The sequence below is a fragment of the Bos mutus genome, chromosome 28 (genome assembly GCF_027580195.1).
Source record: "Bos mutus isolate GX-2022 chromosome 28, NWIPB_WYAK_1.1, whole genome shotgun sequence".
Classification (NCBI taxonomy): Eukaryota; Metazoa; Chordata; class Mammalia; order Artiodactyla; family Bovidae; genus Bos; species Bos mutus.
In genome coordinates this window covers 30,695,102-30,715,668 of record NC_091644.1, presented here as the reverse complement: position 1 = coordinate 30,715,668, position 20,567 = coordinate 30,695,102, and the positions used below count along the sequence as shown (strand labels likewise).

Sequence of the window (20,567 nt, the reverse complement as noted above, 5' to 3'; positions counted from 1 at the left end):
GACATTAAACCCAACACTGTAAATCAGCTATACTGCAACAAATTACAAAAGAAGCGAAAAGCCTAACAATTTCAGGGAAATGCCAGGCACTGTACTTATATTATTTCATCTAATCCTCACAGTAACCACAAGAGTTTAGCATTATTAGAGCTATGTGACCCAACAGGACACAGATATGGCAATTAACTAATTTTTCCATTCATTAAAAAAACATTATTAAACACCAAATTATGTCAAGTATTACTACTGCAGGTGTTGGGAATAAAGCAGTGAATAAACAAGTTTCTACGTCAATGCAACTTACATTCTCACAGAAGCAGAGAGAACCTAAAGAAGTAAACCAGTTATCTGTGGTGCACCAGATGCTAAATATTACTGAGAAAAAGAAAGCAAGGCAGGGAGAGCAGGGTGTGCAGGAGGACTGCCCAAGCTCACGCTGCCAGAAAATCTCAACGTCATCCAAAGATAATGAAAATGAAAGTGGAGAAATAAAAAGGCCAGTGGATCAGAAGAGATAAAGGTCATGGCAGATGAGGAAACAGAAATGGAAGCTTCTCACTAGAGATATTTAACAATAAAAAGAGAAGAACCGGAACAGAAGCTAGGTATCTCAAATTCCCTTTTTCTTAAGACTTTTAAAGGTAGTGCTTGAAGCATGTACAATCCTGCCAACTCCAACACAGCCCTGCCCTCTAGTCCAGGCCCAGGTAGTGGGAAACTGCAGCCTGGACTCTTCAGAGTCTGATTATGGCTCTCAGCACTGATGCCCCTAATCCCCATTGCCCCCAACCCCAGTAGCCCTATCACCACCATCACCACCACCACCGCCACCGCGATGACTGCTGCCATGATACAATTCAAAACAACACTTTACGAAGGAACATAAAACAGCTGCGTGCTGACATTAAAAGGGCATTTTCCTGGCCCGTGTGACTACAAAACTGTGGCTAGCCCATGGAAGTGCAACTTTTCTACAATCTGTTGATGTTCCCTCACTCCTAGGACCCTAAAGCCTGTGCTGAGCCAGCCTGCAGGGTCATCCTGCAGTGACCATCTCCTGGGAGGCAGACTGAAATTCAAAACAGCTAAGTGAACGAAGCATTAAGATGTTTTTCTTGGCTGATGGATAATGTCAAACCCGAAATGTGATAATTTGTGAAGAAGCAGTATTTTAGCAGAGTATGTTAGATTTATATCAACTTTCTGTAATTAAATTAGCAGACAAAAATGTTCCCTATCTCAGTAAAAAGCTTCCTCATCTATCCAAATCGCTGGTGGAAGACATCTGAGAGTCATCTGACCCTCTCCTCTCCCTCAAGTTCAAAGGCCAAGCCATTCCCAAGTCCTTCAGTTTCTTACCCCAAATCACGTTTACATCAGACCTCTCTCCTCCCCCCCACTACCTCAGGCCAAGTCACCATCATCTGTCTTCTGAGCTACCTTCCTGGTCTTACTACTTCTCCTCCACCTTCTCCAAACCACTGCCCACATGGCAACCTTGTTGCTAACTTTCTGCACACTTACAGATCAAAATATTTCAGACACCCTGCGACATCCTGAAGGAGCGACATCTGTACACTTCTTCAAACTTGACACGTGCCAATCTCCTCCTCCCTGCTCCTCTCCACCTCAGGCCATCATATGCACTGCCCCTGTGTCCATGACACTCTTCCCTCTCCTCTTCCTCTCCTAGTAATTCATGCAACCTCGAGATCCCAGGCACTGATCAGGTCTCCCTTTCACGGGTCTCACTCTATTCTGATTTTTCACATCTGTCATGTAGCACATCTCAGTTCCTAACTGTGTATCTGTCTAATTATTTAATTGTCTCTTTCTCAGGATGGTAAGTTCCAAGGGACAGGGATTATATGAGGCTTGTTTAATGTTTTATGTTTAGAGATAATCTTAGCATTTGGTACATAGTAGGCACTCACCACGGAGAAGGCAATGGCAGCCCACTCCAGTACTCTTGCCTGGAAAATCCCATGGACAGAGGAGCCTGGTAGGCTGCAGTCCATGGGGTCGCTAAGAGTCGGACTCGACTGAGTGACTTCACTTTCACTTTTCACTTTCATGCATTGGAGAAGGCAATGGCAACTCACTCCAGTATTCTTGCCTGGAGAATCCCAGGGACAGGGGAGCCTGGTGGACTGCCGTCTATGGGGTCGCACAGAGTCGGACACGACTGAAGTGACTTAGCAGCAGCAGCAGCAGCAGGCTCTCACTGGTTTGCCAATAAAGGATTAGTTCCAGGGCTATGAGTTGCTGCCAATTACGGTATATTTCCCAGTGTGTGAAATGGTTAGGATAAAACTCACCCTCCCTCCTCCACCTGTAGCAGGAGGGGCTGACTCTTATCCCCACGAGCAGACACATTTTTTGCTGAGGAGACCTGCTACAGAGAAGTAAGTGACTTTCTAACACACGTTTAGAAAATCTGGGCAGAAAGTGAAAGCAGAGCATCAAGCACACTTTTCAGAGTCCTCCATAAAGAATTAGAACCCGAAAACTAAACGGTGCCCACCCGGGTCACATCTTAAAAACTCAAGATATTCCACTGCCTTGGATGAGCCTCTGTATCAGAAAACAACACAGGATACACTAATGTATACCCGGATGACTGTCTGAGGGCTGGATGGCTGTTGTTTCCTGAAACTCCTCTGAAAACAAAAGGTGTATCCCAAGAGGACACCCCTCTGAGCACAATATTCATTATATACAAACAATCACTCCATATACAGACACGGACAAGATGCCAAGAAATTCCAGTAATATTATTAGAAACAATAACAACCTTCAATACCAGCAAGTAAGAAGTTGCTTTCCCTGTGGGGTGTAGGCTGTATTAAAGACATTCTCTTACTGGTTTTTACCAAATTTCTATGCTGAAGGACTGAGATCAAATATTGCACAGCCAACTCCAAAGAGAAAGAAACCAAAGGACAGAGTTCAAAATGATGTTCAAAGGGATGGCTGATGAAAAACAGAACTATAAGTTGAGAGCTATTTGTAAACTGACTCCCCCCACCCCATGTATCTTCGTGTCCAGGCTGATGAATTCCCACAGAGAGGACATGGGTGTCAGGAATCATCCCCAGGAACAAGCCCTCTGGGAACTGGGACCTAAGCCTATCTCCCATCTTGTACTTCTCTGAAGACTAGAATCAATCACTGTTAATAAAAACAGAGATTCCTGGCCCCAAACTCACTGAGTCAGGATTTCCCAAGGCATACACTGGGAATATGAAATTAACAAGCACTCCAGGGCAACTCCAACTGGGAAACGTTGCCCTGAAGGTTCAGGTCATCCACCTGGGAAGAGACCAGTGGCTGAAGGATGCAGGTGAGGGACTTCGGGGTACAGGAGTGACCCAGTGTTTCTGGATGGGCCTCCCAGGGCACACGGTCCAGAGGAAGGAAGGGCTAAGTCCCTGGAGATGCTCTGAGAAACTCCAAATACAAGGCGGGACAGGCACCTCAGCTGAGTGGCCTGGAATAGAGCCCAGAAGTAGCCAGAAAACACACTGATGCCTGGAGAATAATCAAGCAGTGAGACAGGCTCACAGTGTTGGGCTGGGAGAGGTAAGGAGGCTGAGTCTGGGATAGGAGCGCCAGCAGGCACAGAGGTCCCAATAATGCATGATTATTCATCACGATGAGAGGACTCCCTGGTCTGATGAGTGGGACACAAAGCTCCCGGCCTCCACCATCTCACATTTCCACTCACTCAGGACAGGATGATCAGATACCCACTCTCGGGCAGGCAGTGCTCAGCCCAAGGGGCAGAGTGATCTTAGCAGATGCTTCCATTCCACAGACAGCTCTGCTCACTCTCATGACCCACCTCAAGCACCTGCCTATTCTCTTCAGTTTTCTGCCTCAACTTTCAGAGGGACATTGCTGTCATGTAATTGTTTTTTCCCCACGTACAACTATATTATGAACATGTGCCCACGTAAGTAAAGGCTCCAGTAAAACATGGTTTTAAGTACCAATCATGAAGATCGGCATCTCTTAAGCAGGCAGTGGTAGGCCCTCTGGGGAGCATTTAGGAAACTGAGGGCTATTTGTGATGCGCACAGTGGCTGGGCTGCCCACTGAATTCTGTGAGCTGGAGCCTGACGTGCATCGGGCAGCTCCACACAACAAAGACCTTTTCACCCGCGCAGGACTTCCAAACGTCTTCTGGGAATGTGAGGGCCAGGGGCACTTGCCCTTTGCAGTCTTAACTAGAAAGTGATGAGAGGGGCTTCCCTGGTGCTCTAGTGGTTAAGAATCCACCTTGCAACGCAAGGGACACCCGTTCGATCCCTGGTCTGAGAAGACTCCACATGCTGCAGGACACCGAAACCCCTCTGCTGCAACTATTGAAGCCTGCACGCCCTGGAGCCCATGCTCTGCAACGAGAGAAGCCACCACAGCTAGAAGCCCAGGCACCACAACGAGAGAGCAGCTCCCACTCACCGCATCTAGATAAAGTGCACGGGAGCAGAGACGCAGCACAGACAAAAGATGGATTTAAAACAATAGTGGATGAGATAGAAGTATCTAGAACACACAAGTGTGGAGAGGGGATTGGACTAAACTGTCTCAAGTGTTTCACTCAGGACCACTATTCTATCATTCAAACATATCAAGAAATCCAGCCATGTGACTTTCTACCTAGTTCTCTCAGGGGTATCAATTATCTATTATATTCCTATCTTCTTCCATGATCATATAATTGAAAATTTTACATTCTAATTTTGGTTTGGTTAACCGTTTCAAATCCTAAACCTAGAGAACTTTTACCCTTAAATATAAGCCAAGGAAGGAGAAGGAAATGGCAACCCCTCCAGTGTTCTTGCCTAGAGAATCCTGTGGATGGAGAAGCCTGGTGGGCTGCTGTCCATAGGGTCGCACAGAGTCGGACTGTGCGACTGAAGTGACTCAGCATGCATGCACTGGAGAAGGAAATGGCAACCCACTCCAGTGTTCTTGCCTTAATTCCAGGATGGAGGAGCCGGGTGGGCTGCTGTCTATGGGGTCGCACAGAGTCGGACACGACTAAAGAGACTTAGCAGCAGCAGCAGCATAAACCAAGGAAACTATAATGGATGTACATAAAAATATTTTTCAATGATTTTTACTACAGAAATGTCTACAGATAAAAATCCTAGAAGTTACCAAAATATCAAATAATTTGGAATTAGTTAAATCAATGATGGTATATCCATAGAATAGCTATTTCCAGCTATGGTATATCCACAGAATAGCTACCCATAGACTAGCTAATATTTTAGAATATTTCATGATATAGAAAAATACAGAATTAAGTGGGACAAACAAGTTACACAAAAATGGGTCTCTAAGATTTCATATATATGAAGAAATTTCATATATATTTCATATATATATATATATAAATATATAAACTCTATCAAAAATGTTTTTGTCTAGTATTGATAAAGGAAAAGAGAAAAATAGAGGGTGTTGGTAAGAGCCCTATGTGTCATTATATATGATGTGTGTGTGTGATATTTAGCATAAGTCCTGAAAAGGAATAATCCTGTTGATAATACAAACAGAAGCACTGGAGTAGCCATTGCCTCATTGGGAAGATGAAGAGTAAGAAGAACAGCTTCATTCCCATGGCCTCAGGAACACTGAATACTTAAACAGCTAATCAATGTTCTAAATTAGATTTAAGTTTAAATGCACACTGTCTCCTATAATGATCACTGAACTTTATCTCTTAAATCAATTCCAAGTTAGGGCAAGAAGTTTTCCAAGGTGTTGAAACATTAAGGACAAAGTTTTTTGCTCCATCTCCTAGAAATATTATTTCAACCATAGGGCCATAAAGAGACTAAAGTCTGTAAAATAAGTTTCTTATAGAAAATTGTACATTATTCATTATAGAAAATCAAATTTGTTCAACTTAGCCGTAAATGAACTCAGCAGCCTTGTGATAATTAACCCACTACTCTATTAGTTTCTGTATAAAGATTGGATAGTCAGAATACTTTCCAGTCTAGTTTATTCTGTGGGGTCTGCTTTAAATAAATATTACTTCTCTAACAGACTCAAACTCTACTGCATTGGGAAGGCCCTTTCACACACACATCATTCTTTTTCATGCCCAAATTAAAACAAAGGCAAGAACATTAAAAACATACTATAGTAGTAACAGAGGTTATATCTGGGTGGTATACAATTATAAGAAAATTTTATTTCCTTGGAATTTACTGTATTTTCCAATAAAACCATGTGCCACTTACTTTATTATTTTTAATGAAAAATGAGTTTCCCTTTTATCTTTATCCTAATCGTTGTTCAGCCAACGTGCTAACATTTTATCAAGTGATCAAGGGCAGAATACTTTAAAAAAAAAAAAACAAAGAAGGAAAAGAGGGTTTCCGGAATAATCAAGTGTGGGCTCTTTTTTGATCAACACTAAGGATTTGGTGTGGGATTCTTTTGTGTGTGCTCTACAGCAGGGAGGATAAATTATTTTTATCTGCGGCTGCAAGAGCTTGTATTATTAAGCTAAAGTTTTTCCATGTCTAATCCTTTAAACATCCGGGGTGTTGAGAATTTTCAGGCTTGAGTCAGACGGGGTTCAGAAATCACCTGACTGAACTTGAATTAGGGGAGAGGGTGTTCACCTGATAGACAAGACATAAGAACCTGTATTTCTTTTAAGTTTATGTTCTTGAAGTAGAGGCGACTTACAATGTTGTGTTAATTTCTTCTGTACAGCAAAGTGATTAAGTTATACATATATATACGTTCCTTTCGCATTCTTTTCCATCATATCATAAGATGTTGACTATAGTTTGCTATGCTATACAGTCAGACCTTGTTGCTTATCTATCCTATATAAAAGTGTTCATGTATGCATGCCATGTGCTCAGTCTAGTCTCTTTGCGACTCCTCTGTCCATGGAATTTTCTAGGCAAAAATACTGGAGTGGGCTGCCGTTTCCTCCTCCAGGGGATCTCCCTGGCCCAGGGATTGAACCTGCGTCTTCTGAATTGCACGTGGATTCTTTACCCACTGAGCTACTGCGGAAATCTGGGGTATAATAGTTTACATCTGTTAACCCCAAACTGTGGAAGGAAAGCTATGACAGCATATTAAAAAGCAGAGACATCACTTTGCCAAAAAAGGTCCATATAGTCAAAGCTATGGTTTTTCTAGTAGTCACGTATGGAGGGATGTGAGAGTCTGATCATAAAGAAGGCTGAGAGCCAAGAATTGATGCTTTCAAATTGTGGTGTCGGAGAAGACTCTTGAGAGTCCCTTGGACTGCAAGGAGGTCAAGTCAATCAATCCTAAAGGAAATCAACCCTGAATATTCATGGGAAGAACTGATGCTGAAGCTGAAGCTCCAGTAATTGGGCCTTCTGATGCAAAGAGCTGACTCATTGGAAAAGATTCTGATGCTGGGAAAGACTGAAGGCAAAAGGGGGCGACAGAAGATGAGATGGTTAGATAACTTCTCTGGCTCAGTGGACATAAACCTGAGTAAATTCTGGGAGATAGTGAAGGACAGAGGAGCCTGGAGTGCTACAGTCCATGAGGTTGCAAAGTCTTGGACATGACTTAATGAATGAACAACAACAACCCCAAACTCCCAATCCATCCTCTTTTACTTCCCCTTGGCAACCACAAGTCTGTATTCTAGGTGAGTATGTTTCTGTTTCACAGATAACTTCCTTTGTGTCATATTTTAGATTCCATATATAAGTGACACCATATGGTATTTAAGACGCTGAATTTCTTAATTTCCATTCCACCAGCGTTCTTCTGCACCCATGGGGTGGAGGCAGGATGGGGACTGAGGAGAACCCTCAGTACATGACTGCCATTCTATGCAGTATAAGCAAAGAAAGCTATTTTTAGAATCCACGATTACCCAACTATGTCCCAGACTCTCAAAATTCTGCCAAGACAAGTTAATTTTTTTTGTAATCTCTATCGTATCCCTTTAAAAAATGAAAAAGAAATCCTAAAAACACACTATCAAGAAGAGCACGCTGATAATACACAGATCTCTGCTCTAGTACAGTCTAAAAAGGCACATTTTATGTTCTTTACTATTAAAAAACTCTGGGTGCTCATTCCCTTACTCATTCTTTCTCCTTTTAGCAGAGCCCATTTAGACTCTGCCTACTTCTACAAAAAAACATTTGAACAAGAAACAAGTAGCTATTAAAACACACACAAGTTGTCTATCTCAAAAACAAAAGATGAAAGGATTTATCCCCCAAGGAAGTTGCTGCCAACAAAACTTCCTCCTTCTATAAAGCAACAAAGCTTTTTCTTTTATCTGAAATGTTACAAAAATAGTCAAAGCCATCAAAGGCCATTATCCTTGCTAATACCCCAATCTTCAAGCCCCTCTAACTGGGGACTTCCAGATGAAGAGTCTAATGAACTCCAGCTCGCAAATGTAACCACCAACTTAATTGGTAGTAACACATTGCTATAGAATAGCTCCTGTTTATACAGGCAAGGTCTTTAATGACATTAAAAGGCTTAATGCTGTCATAAATTTTAATACAATATTTTAAACACAAGTGAGTTTATCACTCTCAAAAGTAAATTTACTTAGCTGGGTAAGAAATCCACAACTTCATTAGTATTCTCCTACAACCATAAATTCCCCTTTGTCATATCTGAGCATTTACAGAATTGGCACTGGCTTTAGCTATAAAAATCAATCAAACTGATGCATATTCATCAACTAACAGCTCTAAACAGACTGATGTGTCTTGGTTATATTGCAAGGGAAGCCAGGGCTTAAGCAAATTACAGCCTTGTTGGGTGTCAAACTAGGAAATGAGAGGGTTGTATTAAGTGATTACTAAAGCTTCATTCTTGCTCTAACTGAAAGCAGTTCTGTAACTACGAGTTTTAAAAAGCTCCAGATACTGAACATGCCAGAGTAGGGCAATATGCAGCCCCACCACTCAGATGCACTGAAAATCCAAATGAAAATGTAAACACATCATCTTTCAGAAGGAAGCATTAAGGTATTTATCAGCCATCACCTTATTAGGGCTTAGCTCCTAAGGATGAGCAGTTGCCGGGAAGAAAAGGATTGAAGTAGGCATTTAAGTCAAACAGCCTATAAGAGCCAGGCAAAGAGCACACATAGAGATCTGAGTGGGAATTGTGGGAAAACGAAGAGCTGCTCCTCAGTTCCAACTAATTATTGCCTTGCAAGAATGTACACCCTGGGTTATCCCATTTTTACATATTACAAAAGAACGCAAAAATCCATAAAACCTCTGATATTTAAACATTGAATCCCGAGTTGATGCTTTTGAACTGTGGTGCTGGAGAAGACTTGAGAGTCCCTTGGAGAGCAAGGAGATCAAACCAGTCCATCCTAAAGGAAATCAACCCTGGATATTCTTTGGAAGGACTGATGCTGAAGCTGAAGATCCAATACTTTGGCCACTGATGCAAAGAGCTGACTCACTGGAAAAGACCCTCATGCTGAGAAAGATTGAAAGCAGGAGGAGAAGAGGGCAACAGAAGATGAGATGGTTGGATGGCATCACCAGCTCAATGGATGTGAGTTTGAGCAAACTCCAGGAGATAGTGAAAGACAGGAAAGCCTGGCATGCTGCAGTCCGTGGGGTCACAAAGAATTGAACAGGATTTAGCATGTTTTAAAACAGTCTACAAGCCAATTATATCTCCACATTAGATACACTTGCAGGACACCAAATTTGAGATCTCAGATGTGGGACACTATACCACTAAGGAATAAAATAGAAACATGGGGGGAGATGCTAAATAGGAGGAAGGATGCAAAGAAAGAGGATAGAATGGGCTAAGTCAATATCTGAAGTTGGCTCTGTTGAGGGCATACAGAAGAACAAGCAAACTTGGAGGCAGGAAGAGATTAAGATGGTGAGTCTAAACCTTTTGGGTGGTCATGGGTAGCATATGAGATTCTCATAAATGCTTTAGGGATTTCCCCTGGAAAAATAAACCTAAGGAGTAAGAATAAAGCTACCCACCAAGATATCTGTATGTTTGTTCCTTGTTCTCCTCCCCTTGCTACCTTACGTGGCAAAAGGGATTCTGTAGGAGTCCTTAAGTTAAGGAACTTGACAGGGAGTGATTACAGTGAGTTATCTCAGTGGATCCAATCTAATCACATGAATCCTTAAAATCAGAAGCCCTCTCCTGCCCAAAGCTGTAACAGAGAATGACCTGTCCTCACACCGGATCTATTCTTTTAGCTCTGAACTTTGTGCTCTGTCATCTGGGTTCAGTCATGCTTGCTCTGCACCTTTTTGTAAAAGAATGTTTCCCACAGCCTGAAATATAACATGGTAGCCCATTCTCAAGGCTCTGACCTTTAAAGGTTTAACACTTTTCCATTCACACACAGAGAAAAAAGAGAATAACCTTTGTCCTGTTGTAGGTTTATAGGAACATTGTAATCAGACCTACATAAACAGCTGCAAGAACAAACAATCCCGGCACCAAATGGTTTGCAACAACCAACCACACCACCATGCCTCCTAGGCACAAACCTGTAACTTACAGCAACACAAATTTATAATCTTATGCTTCTGTAAGGACAGATGGCCAACATGGGTCCCACTGGGATAAAATAAACACGTCAGCAGGCTTGCCTTCCTTTCAGACAAGAAGCCTGAATCTTAGTTGGGTATGATTGTTCTTTGGGATACAAGTCCACCATCCTCTCAGCCTGCTGGCTTTCTGAACAAAATCGCTATTTCTTGCCCTAACAACTCATTTCTTGATTTACTGGCCTGTCGTGAGATGAGGACTAGGAGCTTGAACTCAATCACAGTTAGAAGAAAACGTGGAGGAATGCTCAGAGAGATGCAAAGTTTCTTGCTATGGAAATGGAAGAAGAGGCCACTTGCCAAGCAATGTGGGCAGCCTCTGGAAATGTGAAGAGGCAAGGAAATGGATCAGTTCTCCCCTAGCATCTCCAGAAAGGAATGTAAGCCTGCTGACGTTTGTTTTATCCCAGTGGGATCCATGTTGGCCATCTGTCCTTACAGAACCATAAGATTATAAATTTGTGCTGTTGTAAGCCACAGGTTTGTGGTCATTTGTTACAGTAGCAACAGAAAACCAATATACATAAAGACAATCAAAATTTGGCAAAAACATTCACAGACCTCCTTGATGCTCATCCATAGACATAGATAAAGACTCCTTGCACCAGAAAGAGCTGAACAACATGATCTCAGAGCTGAAGGTAAAACTATTTCTCTTTGGCACACGTGAGAAGATCAATACTATCCCATGACACAGTCAGCTTCAAAATTGCACCTCTACAAGGATGGATTCATTCTCTGGACACTAACTACCCTTATGAGCCTCACTTAAATCACATGTGAACCCCTGACAACTCCTTGCTGCAGACTGATCTTTCTTCTCTTTCTCAAAGTGTTCATTATGCTAAGAACATGCTCCTCCCCAACCTCCATCCCCAAGAAGACGGCATTTTACACCTGCTGAGATTTAGCCTGGCTTATTCCCTCACTTTGAGCCAGAATGAGCCGTGAAGTATCTTGTTCCAGTATCATGTCTCTATCAAGATCTTACTGAGCATGATATGCCTGGACCGGGCCATATGCTGGCTTAAAACGGAAGAGGAAGGTTATCAGGAAAGTGAGCTACCTGACTCAAAGTTGTTTTTAGCCTCAGATCTCATTTCATCAGTTCATCAAATTTCACAATCCCTGTAATATTTTGAGATGTTTTTTTTAAGTCCCATTAGAATGATCCTTGGAGAAGGCAGTGGCAGCCCACTCCAATACTCTTGCCTGGAAAATCCCATGGACAGAGGAGCCTGGTAGGCTGCAGTCCACGGGGTCGCTAAGAGTCAGACATGACTGAGCGACTTCACTTTCACGCATTGGAGAAGGAAATGGCAACCCACTCCAGTATTCTTGCCTGGAGAATCCCAGGGACGGCAGAGCCTGGTGGGCTGCCGTCTATGGGGTTGCACAGAGTCGGACACGACTGACGCGACTTAGCAGCATCAGCAGCAGAATGATCCTGGGTGACGTCACCATGGTTGTGACAAATAACTCTGTAGTTTAAAGTTACCATACCAATCTAAATTCACAGCTCCTGATCTGCAACTTGACACCAGATCCTGTGATTGTCAATGCTGATGCATAGACAATTCTGGAATGCTGCTAGATGAGAAAGCAAAGTGGAACTTGGACGTTAGAAAGGAAAAAGAATAAAAGAACAACAAAATATTTGGGGTCCCATGGAGATTTGCTGATGTGTAGAGGAAGACAGACCAGATCTGTTTCTGCAAGAAGTGGTCACTCTGTTGGGGAGACTATCTTGACTCAAAAGGAAGGCTGCCCAGTGACCAAAGTATCTGGCTCCTTTTTCTGACATGCAGAAGAGGTCTAGGAACCTCCTAAAATGTTACACAAACTTATGTGTATATGTGCATCTCTTATTTTCTGAATTAAAGTGCCATAGATCTGAGAATCCAAATGAACTATAACTTCCCATTCCCAAGTATAAGAGGGGCTAGCCTGTATGTTTCCTCATGAGCACTGCTCTAATTCAACACTCTTAGTTCTTACTAATTATAAGTGAATAATCCCCACCATAGAATCCTATTATATTTGACTTGCCCTCTGATAGCAGCAATAATACCACTTACCCTTTCCACTGTAGATGGGATAGAAAGTGGTCTTAATTTTACCAAACATCTGGCATCTTTGAGAAGGTGAATTACTAACCTCATTTTTCCCATCGGCCTCTGTGGAATATTCATCCCAAAGGGCACCATGCATGCCACACAAATATGAGTGTGTATTTTGTTTGTTGTTTTCATTTTGTCTGTTGTGTGTTTTGCTGTGTCTTTTTTTTTACAATTTTGAAATATGCATAGGAATAGAGTTGGCCTTATTATTCCTGAGAGAGGCAGTCACTGGTCTAGTGGGATAAGACAGGGTCACTGTCTAAACTGGCTGTAAAACAGCTTTGCTATAATAAGGTTTCCAATAGGAGGGTGAGTATTCTGATCAGCAGAGAAACGACGGGACTGAGTCTCACCCAATCCAAGGTCAGATAAGAATAAACAGACAAGAGATGGCAACCAGCAAAGAAGGTGAGAAAAGATATCCAAGAATCCAACCAGATAATAGATCACCTTAATTTTAGGATCTCTATCAACCATCTGAGGTGTTATGATTCTAAATTTAGTATGCTGAATATTTAAAAACACAATTTTACTATATATAAAATAGATAACTAATAAGGACCTACTGTAGAGCACAGGGAACTTTTCACAATTCTCTATAATGACCTACGTGAGAAAAGAATCTAAAAAGAATGGAAATAGGTATACTAATTCCCTTTGCTGTAGAGCAGAAAATAACACAACATTGTAAATCAACTACAGTCTAATAAAAATTAATTTTAAAAAAAGCACAATTTCATAGTACAGCCAATCTTGCCTGTTGTTGATTCATTTAGACTCTGCTGCCTCAGAAAAAATTTTGAAAGGTCATGCCAGAAGCCCAGCCCTCCCTTTCTCCCGAGAGCTATGATTACACTGCACACAAGATCCTACAAAGACAGCTGGCACGACTGGTGGCTGAATTCTTTCTTCTGTTTACTTCCAGAAGAGACTTTCCATAGACAGCTGCAAGGCCAGGCTCCCATCTGAATGCCATGTCAGCCTTGCTGCAGTCAGCCTCCACCCATGTTCTTGCCCTGGACCCAGGAGTTGTCTCCTGCAGGTCTAGGAGACCAGAGAGGCCAGCCCAGGGCCACTTCAGGGCTTAGAGACATCTCTTGGATCAGCAAAAAAGCCACACTTGCTATGCTGCAATCAGACATTCGTAGGTTCAAATTCTGGTTCAGCCTTTTTCACTTGTACAATATCAGGCAAGTGCCTTAATGTCTCAGCCTCAGGGTCCTTCTCCATAAAATGAGGCTAAGAGTATCCACTTTCTGGGGAAGGCTGCTGCTGCTGCTAAGTCGCATCAGGGAAGGGACGAGAGCTAAATGACAGAATATATGAGAAGCAATTGGCTTGATGCCTACACTATTATTACTAATTACCATGATCACAGAAGAAACGCTAATCATCTCTAGCATGGAATGAAAGAGGACAAAATGATACCAGCATTTCTCTTTCTCAGGGCAGGAAGGTCTGTACTCTTCTCTGAGCCTTAAGGCTGATTATGTTCTGACTGAAGGGAGAGAAAGTAGGTTATTTATATTTCTCTTAGACTCAATGATTCTCCTTCTAGGCCCCATTACAGAGTTTCTCTGACTTCATAGTGATGCCAATGAAAGTGAGAAAGCCTTGCCTCTTGCGTGGGGGTAGCAAGCACAGGTGCTCCCATGTCTGGGAAAGGAACCCCAGGCCCATTGCAACTTCTGACAACAAAGGGCCCACCTTGGTTGAACTCGCACAGTTTCCTGGCACCTGGAGGTGGGGTTGTGTGCACTCTCCTGAGCCGGTGTTCCCGGTTTCCCTCGACACTCCGACTGGCTGGATACCACATGCTCTGTCTCCTGCAAGAGAAACAGGAAAGGGAGATGAACCGGCAGCAGCCAACAGTTCCACAGGGTTCTCCGGTGGGGGCTGGGTCACAGAGCAGGGCAGCAAGCCATAGAAAATACACACACTGATGACTGTGGGGAAGAGGGCTGATGAGTAATTCAAAACTTAAGAAGGCTCTTTCTATCTGGCAGTTGCTGCCAGATTACAAAATAAAGAGGTTTCCCTGATGTTCCAGGGGTTAAGACTCTGCACTTCCAAGGCAGGGGATGCAGGTTCAACCCTTGGTCAGGGAACTAAGATTCTACATGTAGTGCAACCAAAAAAATTCCAGATACAGAATAAGGAAAAAGTAATAATAAAAACCTAAATTTTACAAACATTAAAAATATTATAGAGCTTCCCTGTGGCTCAGTGGTAAAGGAGCCACCTGCCAATGTAGGCGACATGAGTTTGATCCCTGATCTGGTAGGATTCCACATGCCACAGAGCAACTAAGCCCATGCACCACAACTGAGCCTGTGTCTAGAGCCCAGGAGCCGCAACTAGGGAGCCCGTGTGCTGCAATGAAGCCCACGCTCTGCAATAAGAGAAGCCACCACAGTGAAAAGCCTGCGCACCACTAGAGAGTAGTCGGCAATCACCGTAAACAGAGAAAGGGCCACGCAGCAACAAAGAGCCAGCACAGCCAAAAATAAATAAAATTATGAAAAAACTATAGACCAGTATCTAATAAGTATTGAAGAGTATTATAAAGAGTATTTAATTTATTTCTTCACAAAGACAGAAATATAGATCAATGGAACAAAACAGAAAGCCCAGAGATAAACCCATGCACCTATGGACACCTTATCTTTGACAAAGGAGGCAAGAATATACAATGAATTAAAGACAATCTCTTTAACAAGTGGTGCTGGGAAAACTGGTCAACCACTTGTAAAAGAATGAAACTAGAACACTTTCTAATACCATACACAAATTTAAACTCAAAATGGATTAAAGATCTCAACGTAAGACCAGAAACTATAAAACTCCTAGAAGAGAACATAGGCAAAACACTCTCCAACATACATCACAGCAGGATCCTCTATGACCCACCTCCCAGAATATTGGAAATAAAAGCAAAAACAAACAAATGGGACCTAATTAAAATTAAAAGCTTCTGCACATCAAAATAAACTATAAGCAAGGTGAAAAGACAGCCTTCAGAATGGGAGAAAATAATAGCAAATGAAGCAACTGACAAACAACTAATCTCAAAAATATACAAGCAACTCCTACAGCTCAACTCCAGAAAAATAAATGACCCAATCAAAAAATGGGCCAAAGAACTAAATAGACATTTCTCCAAAGAAGACATACAGATGGCTAACAAACACATGAAAAGATGTTCAACATCACTCATTATCAGAGAAATGCAAATCAAAACCACAATGAGGTACCATTTCATGCCAGTCAGAATGGCTGTGATCCAAAAGTCTACAAGCAATAAATGCTGGAAAGGGTGTGGAGAAAAGGGAACTCTCTTACACTGTTGGTGGGAATGCAAACTAGTACAGCCACTATGGAGAACAGTGTAGAGATTCCTTAAAAAACTGGAAATAGAACTGCCTTATGACCCAGCAATCCCACCACTGGGCATACACACCAAGGAAACCAGAATCGAAAGAGACACGTGTACCCCAATGTTCATCGCAGCACTGTTTACAATAGCCAGGACATGGAAGCAACCTAGATGTCCATCAGCAGATGAATGGATAAGAAAGCTGTGGTACATATACACAATGGAGTATTACTCAGCTATTAAAAAGAATGCATTTGAATCAGTTCTAATGAGGTGGATGAAACTAGAGCCTATTATACAGAGTGAAGTAAGCCAGAAAGAAAAACACCAATACAGTATACTAACACATATATATGGAATTTAGAAAGATGGTAACGATAACCCTGTATGCGAGACAGCAAAAAAGACACAGATGTATAGAACAGTCTTTTGGACTCTGTGGGAGAGGGCGAGGGTAGGATGATTTGGGAGAATGGCATTGAAACATGTTTAGTATAAGAAACGAATCACCAGTCCAGGTTTGATGCAGGATACAGGATGCTTGGGGCTGGTGCACTGGGACGACCCAGAGGGATGGAATGGGGAGGGAGGTGGGAGGGGGGTTCAGGATGGGGAGCATGTGTATACCTGTGGCGGATTCATGTTGATGTATGGCAAAACCAATACAATATTGTAAAGTAATTAGCCTCCAATTAAAATAAATAAATTTTTTAAAATAGATTAATTTTATAATATATAAGAAAGAAAAAAATTATAGAAGAGTATTTAATGAATAAATAGATTTGAAAATATAATATCCAGAATATTTATAGCATAGGCTCAATTTTGCCAAATCAAATATATGTATAAATGTATACACACACACACACAAATACACACACATATAAAATTGAGACCAAGTAAACCAAAATCTTAACAATGACTAACATTAAGATGTCATTTTTTTTTCTTTAGGGTGCTCATCTACATTCATTAAAATAATGATGCATTATTCTTATAAAGAAATTTAAGTGACTCTGATAACTAAGGGACAGATAATTTTTATAAATTCCAAATCCTAAGTATGCTTAGTATCCCTCTCCTCCCCACTCTCTCCCCCTCTCTCTGTCTCTCTCTCTCACACACACACACACACACACCCCTGTCTATACTTCACCCAAAGAAATCACTAGATTGGCCGCATCATCCTATGATGAACTCTACTAATTAATTTAAGAAAACTAACAGAAGTCAAGTCTAGAGAGTATCATAAACATTCCCAAGTTAGAATGAATCTGTATTCAGTACAAAGCCACACATACCCAAAATGAAAGACTTACATGCGTTCAGCAATTGAAACACTATAGTGTTTGAGCCATGCCAAACCTCTGACAAACTTTCCTTAGGATAAAATAGCCCTTCTTTACATGAAAAATGAAATACACAAACCAAAATCAGAAATTCAGAAAATGCAGATGGCTACTGTCATCCAGTCAAAATATTCATGTGATACAGTGAATCAGGCTCTGACTGTGCAGTATATTGTGGTGACAGCACAGACCAATTTCCTCTCTTACGGGCACAGGTTGAAGTCAGTGTAAGTGCCAGTTTGTGAGGCATCTCAGAAAGCATTTTTCTAAAATACGAGAATAGTTTGGCAGGGCTATTTGCCAAGTAGTCATCACAAACTTCTAAAGCAAAACCATAGGAATGCTTTCCTATAAGAGGGGTAAAATGGGAAGTAGGAGCAGAGCTGAGAAAAAGAAATGAATTAGAAACACCAAGATCCTTTAGTTTCAGTTTTCTAAGCGCCCAGCGTCAGGCAAGAAGACACACCACATGCAAGGTTGCCATTCATGTCTGATATTTCCTTAGACATAGTGGCTGCCTGCAAAAACTTCTACAGCTACTTGAATACTGCTCAAGTTTCCCCAAACAATGGTTTTCAAGTGAGATAGCTCTGCTTGCATGTATGTGACGTATGTGTCCTTAGACAAATTACATCCATTATCTGGACCTTGTTTCCCTTGTCTGTACAATGGAGATAACATTCCAAGCTCATGAGGGTATTGAACAAGATGCTATTTTACTGCTTGCCAACTGGAGGCATACCATGGAATGGGAGCTACTCATGATGATAATTATAATCCTTTTATAAAAATTCCTCCCACGCTCAATATTCTGCAACTAGTGTTAAGGAAATACTTGGAGACTTAGCCCAAATGAGCTCAGTGAAAGCAAACTATTTTTGTGTTGGGATGCACGTTTCAGGTTTCTATACTAATAATATTATTTTAAACACTGTATTTAGAAACCACCCTATTTGGAGACCTAATGATAAGGCCCTTCTAATTTCTAAACAATTTAAAACAGAAATTTCAATTTTATTAAAATTTAACCCTTTTAAGAAACAGTAGGTTTTTGTTTTTCCCAAAAAGAGTGTTTTATCTCATCCTTTGAACTCACAGAGGCCAAAAAGGGTTTCAGGCCACACATTGCAGGACTCCTATGGATTTTACAAGCAAAAGCAAGATAAATAAATGGGACTACGTCAAAACTAAAAAGCTTTTGTACGGCAAAGACAGCGATCAATAAAACCAAAAGGCAGCCTACTGAACAGGAAAAGATAATTGCAAATCATGTATCTGATAAAAGGCTAATACGCAAAATATACAAAGAATCCACACAACTCATAACAAACAGAAATCTGATTAAGAAATGGGAAGAGGGCCCGAGTAGATACTTTTCATCAAGGAAGGCATACAGATGGTCAACGGACACATGAAAAGAGCTCAACATCACTAATCATCAGGGAAATGAAAATCAAAACCACAAGGAGATGTCATCTCACACCTATCAGAATGTCTTTCTGATAATAACCAACAAATAATTATTGGTGAGGATACTGAGAAAAGGAAACCCTCATGCACTGTTGGTGCGAATGCAAACTGGGACAGCCACTATGGAAAACAGCATGGAGTTTTCTCAAAAAATTAAAAACAGAACTACCATATGACCCAGTGATTTCACATCTGGGTATTTATCCATAGAAAACAAAAATACTAATTGAAAAGATATATGCACCCTTATGGGCTTTCCAGGCAGTACTAGTGGAAAACAACCCGCCTGCCAATGCAGGAGATATAAGAAATGTGGGCTTGATCCCTGAGTCAGGAAGATCCGCTGGAGGAGGGCATGGCAACCCACTCCAGTATTCTTGCCTGAAGAATCCCGTGGACAGAGGAGCCTGGCGGGCCATATAGTACACAGGGTGGCAAAGAGTCAGACATGACTGAAGTTACTTAGCCTGCACACACACATACACGCACCCTTATGATCACTGCAGCAAACAGCCAAGATATAAAAACAATCTGTGTCCATCAACAGAAGAAGGGAAGGAAAAAAGAGAATCGTATAAACACATACAGGCATACTGAATATATTACTCAGTCATAAGAAAAGAATGAAATCTTGCCATCTGCAACAACTTGGGTGAACCAAGAGGGCATTATGCTAAGTCAGAAAGAGAAAGACATAACAAATAAGTCAGAAAGACAAACACCATGTGATTTCACTAATATATGGAATCTAGAAAACAAAACAAACAAACAAGCAAAACAAAACAGAAACATATATATGGATGCAGAGAATAAACTGATGGGCCGGGGACTGTGCAATACAAGTGAAGGGGATTTAAGAGCTATTAACTTCCAGTTGCCAACAAAGGTCTGTCTAGTCAAGGCTATGGTTTTTCCAGTGGTCATGTATGGATGTGAGAGTTGGACTGTGAAGAAAGCTGAGCGCCAAAGAATTGATGCTTTTGAACTATGGTGTTGGAGAAGACTCTTGAGAGTCCCTTGGACTGCAAGGAGATCCAACCAGTCCATTCAAAAGGAGATCAGTCCTGGATGTTCTTTGGAAGAACTGATGCTGAAGCTGAAACTCCAACACTCTGGCCACCTCATGTGAAGAGTTGACTCATCGGAAAAGACTCTGATGCTGGGAGGGATTGGGGGCAGGAGGAGAAGGGGACGACAGAGGATGAGATGGCTGGATGGCATCACTGACTCAATGGACATGAGTCTGAGTGAACTCCAGGAGTTGGTGATGGACAGGGAGGCCTGGCATGCTGCGATTCATGGGGTCGCAAAGAGTAGGACATGACTGAGCGACTGAACTGAACTGAATATCCAAAATAAAAAGAACTCATATAACTCAAAAACAACAACAACAAAAACTCCAACAATCCAAGTTAAAAACAACTGTGTGTGTGAAAGTTGCTCAGTCGTGTCCGACTCTGCAATTCCATGGACTACTGGAGTGGGTAGCCTTTCCCTTCTCCAAGGGATCTTCCCAACCCAGGGATTGAACCCAGGTTTCCCGCATTGCAGGCGGATTCTTTACCAGCTGAGCCACAAGGGAAGCCCAATAATACCGGAATGGGTAGCCTATCCCTTCTCCAGAAGATCTTCTCGACCTAGGAATCGAACC

General features: G+C 41.8%; 1 protein-coding gene across 8 annotated transcripts in view; it reads right to left on the bottom strand.

Annotated features, from left to right (window-relative positions):
* Positions 1-20,567, bottom strand: part of FAM13C (family with sequence similarity 13 member C) — a 141,800-nt gene that overhangs the window by 62,474 nt on the left and 58,759 nt on the right. For all 8 annotated transcript variants that reach the window (XM_070364556.1, XM_070364559.1, XM_070364558.1 and 5 more), the window contains one exon: positions 14,429-14,547. In XM_070364556.1, coding sequence (XP_070220657.1) covers positions 14,429-14,547 — 119 coding nt within the window. The remainder of the gene's footprint in view (positions 1-14,428; positions 14,548-20,567) is intronic.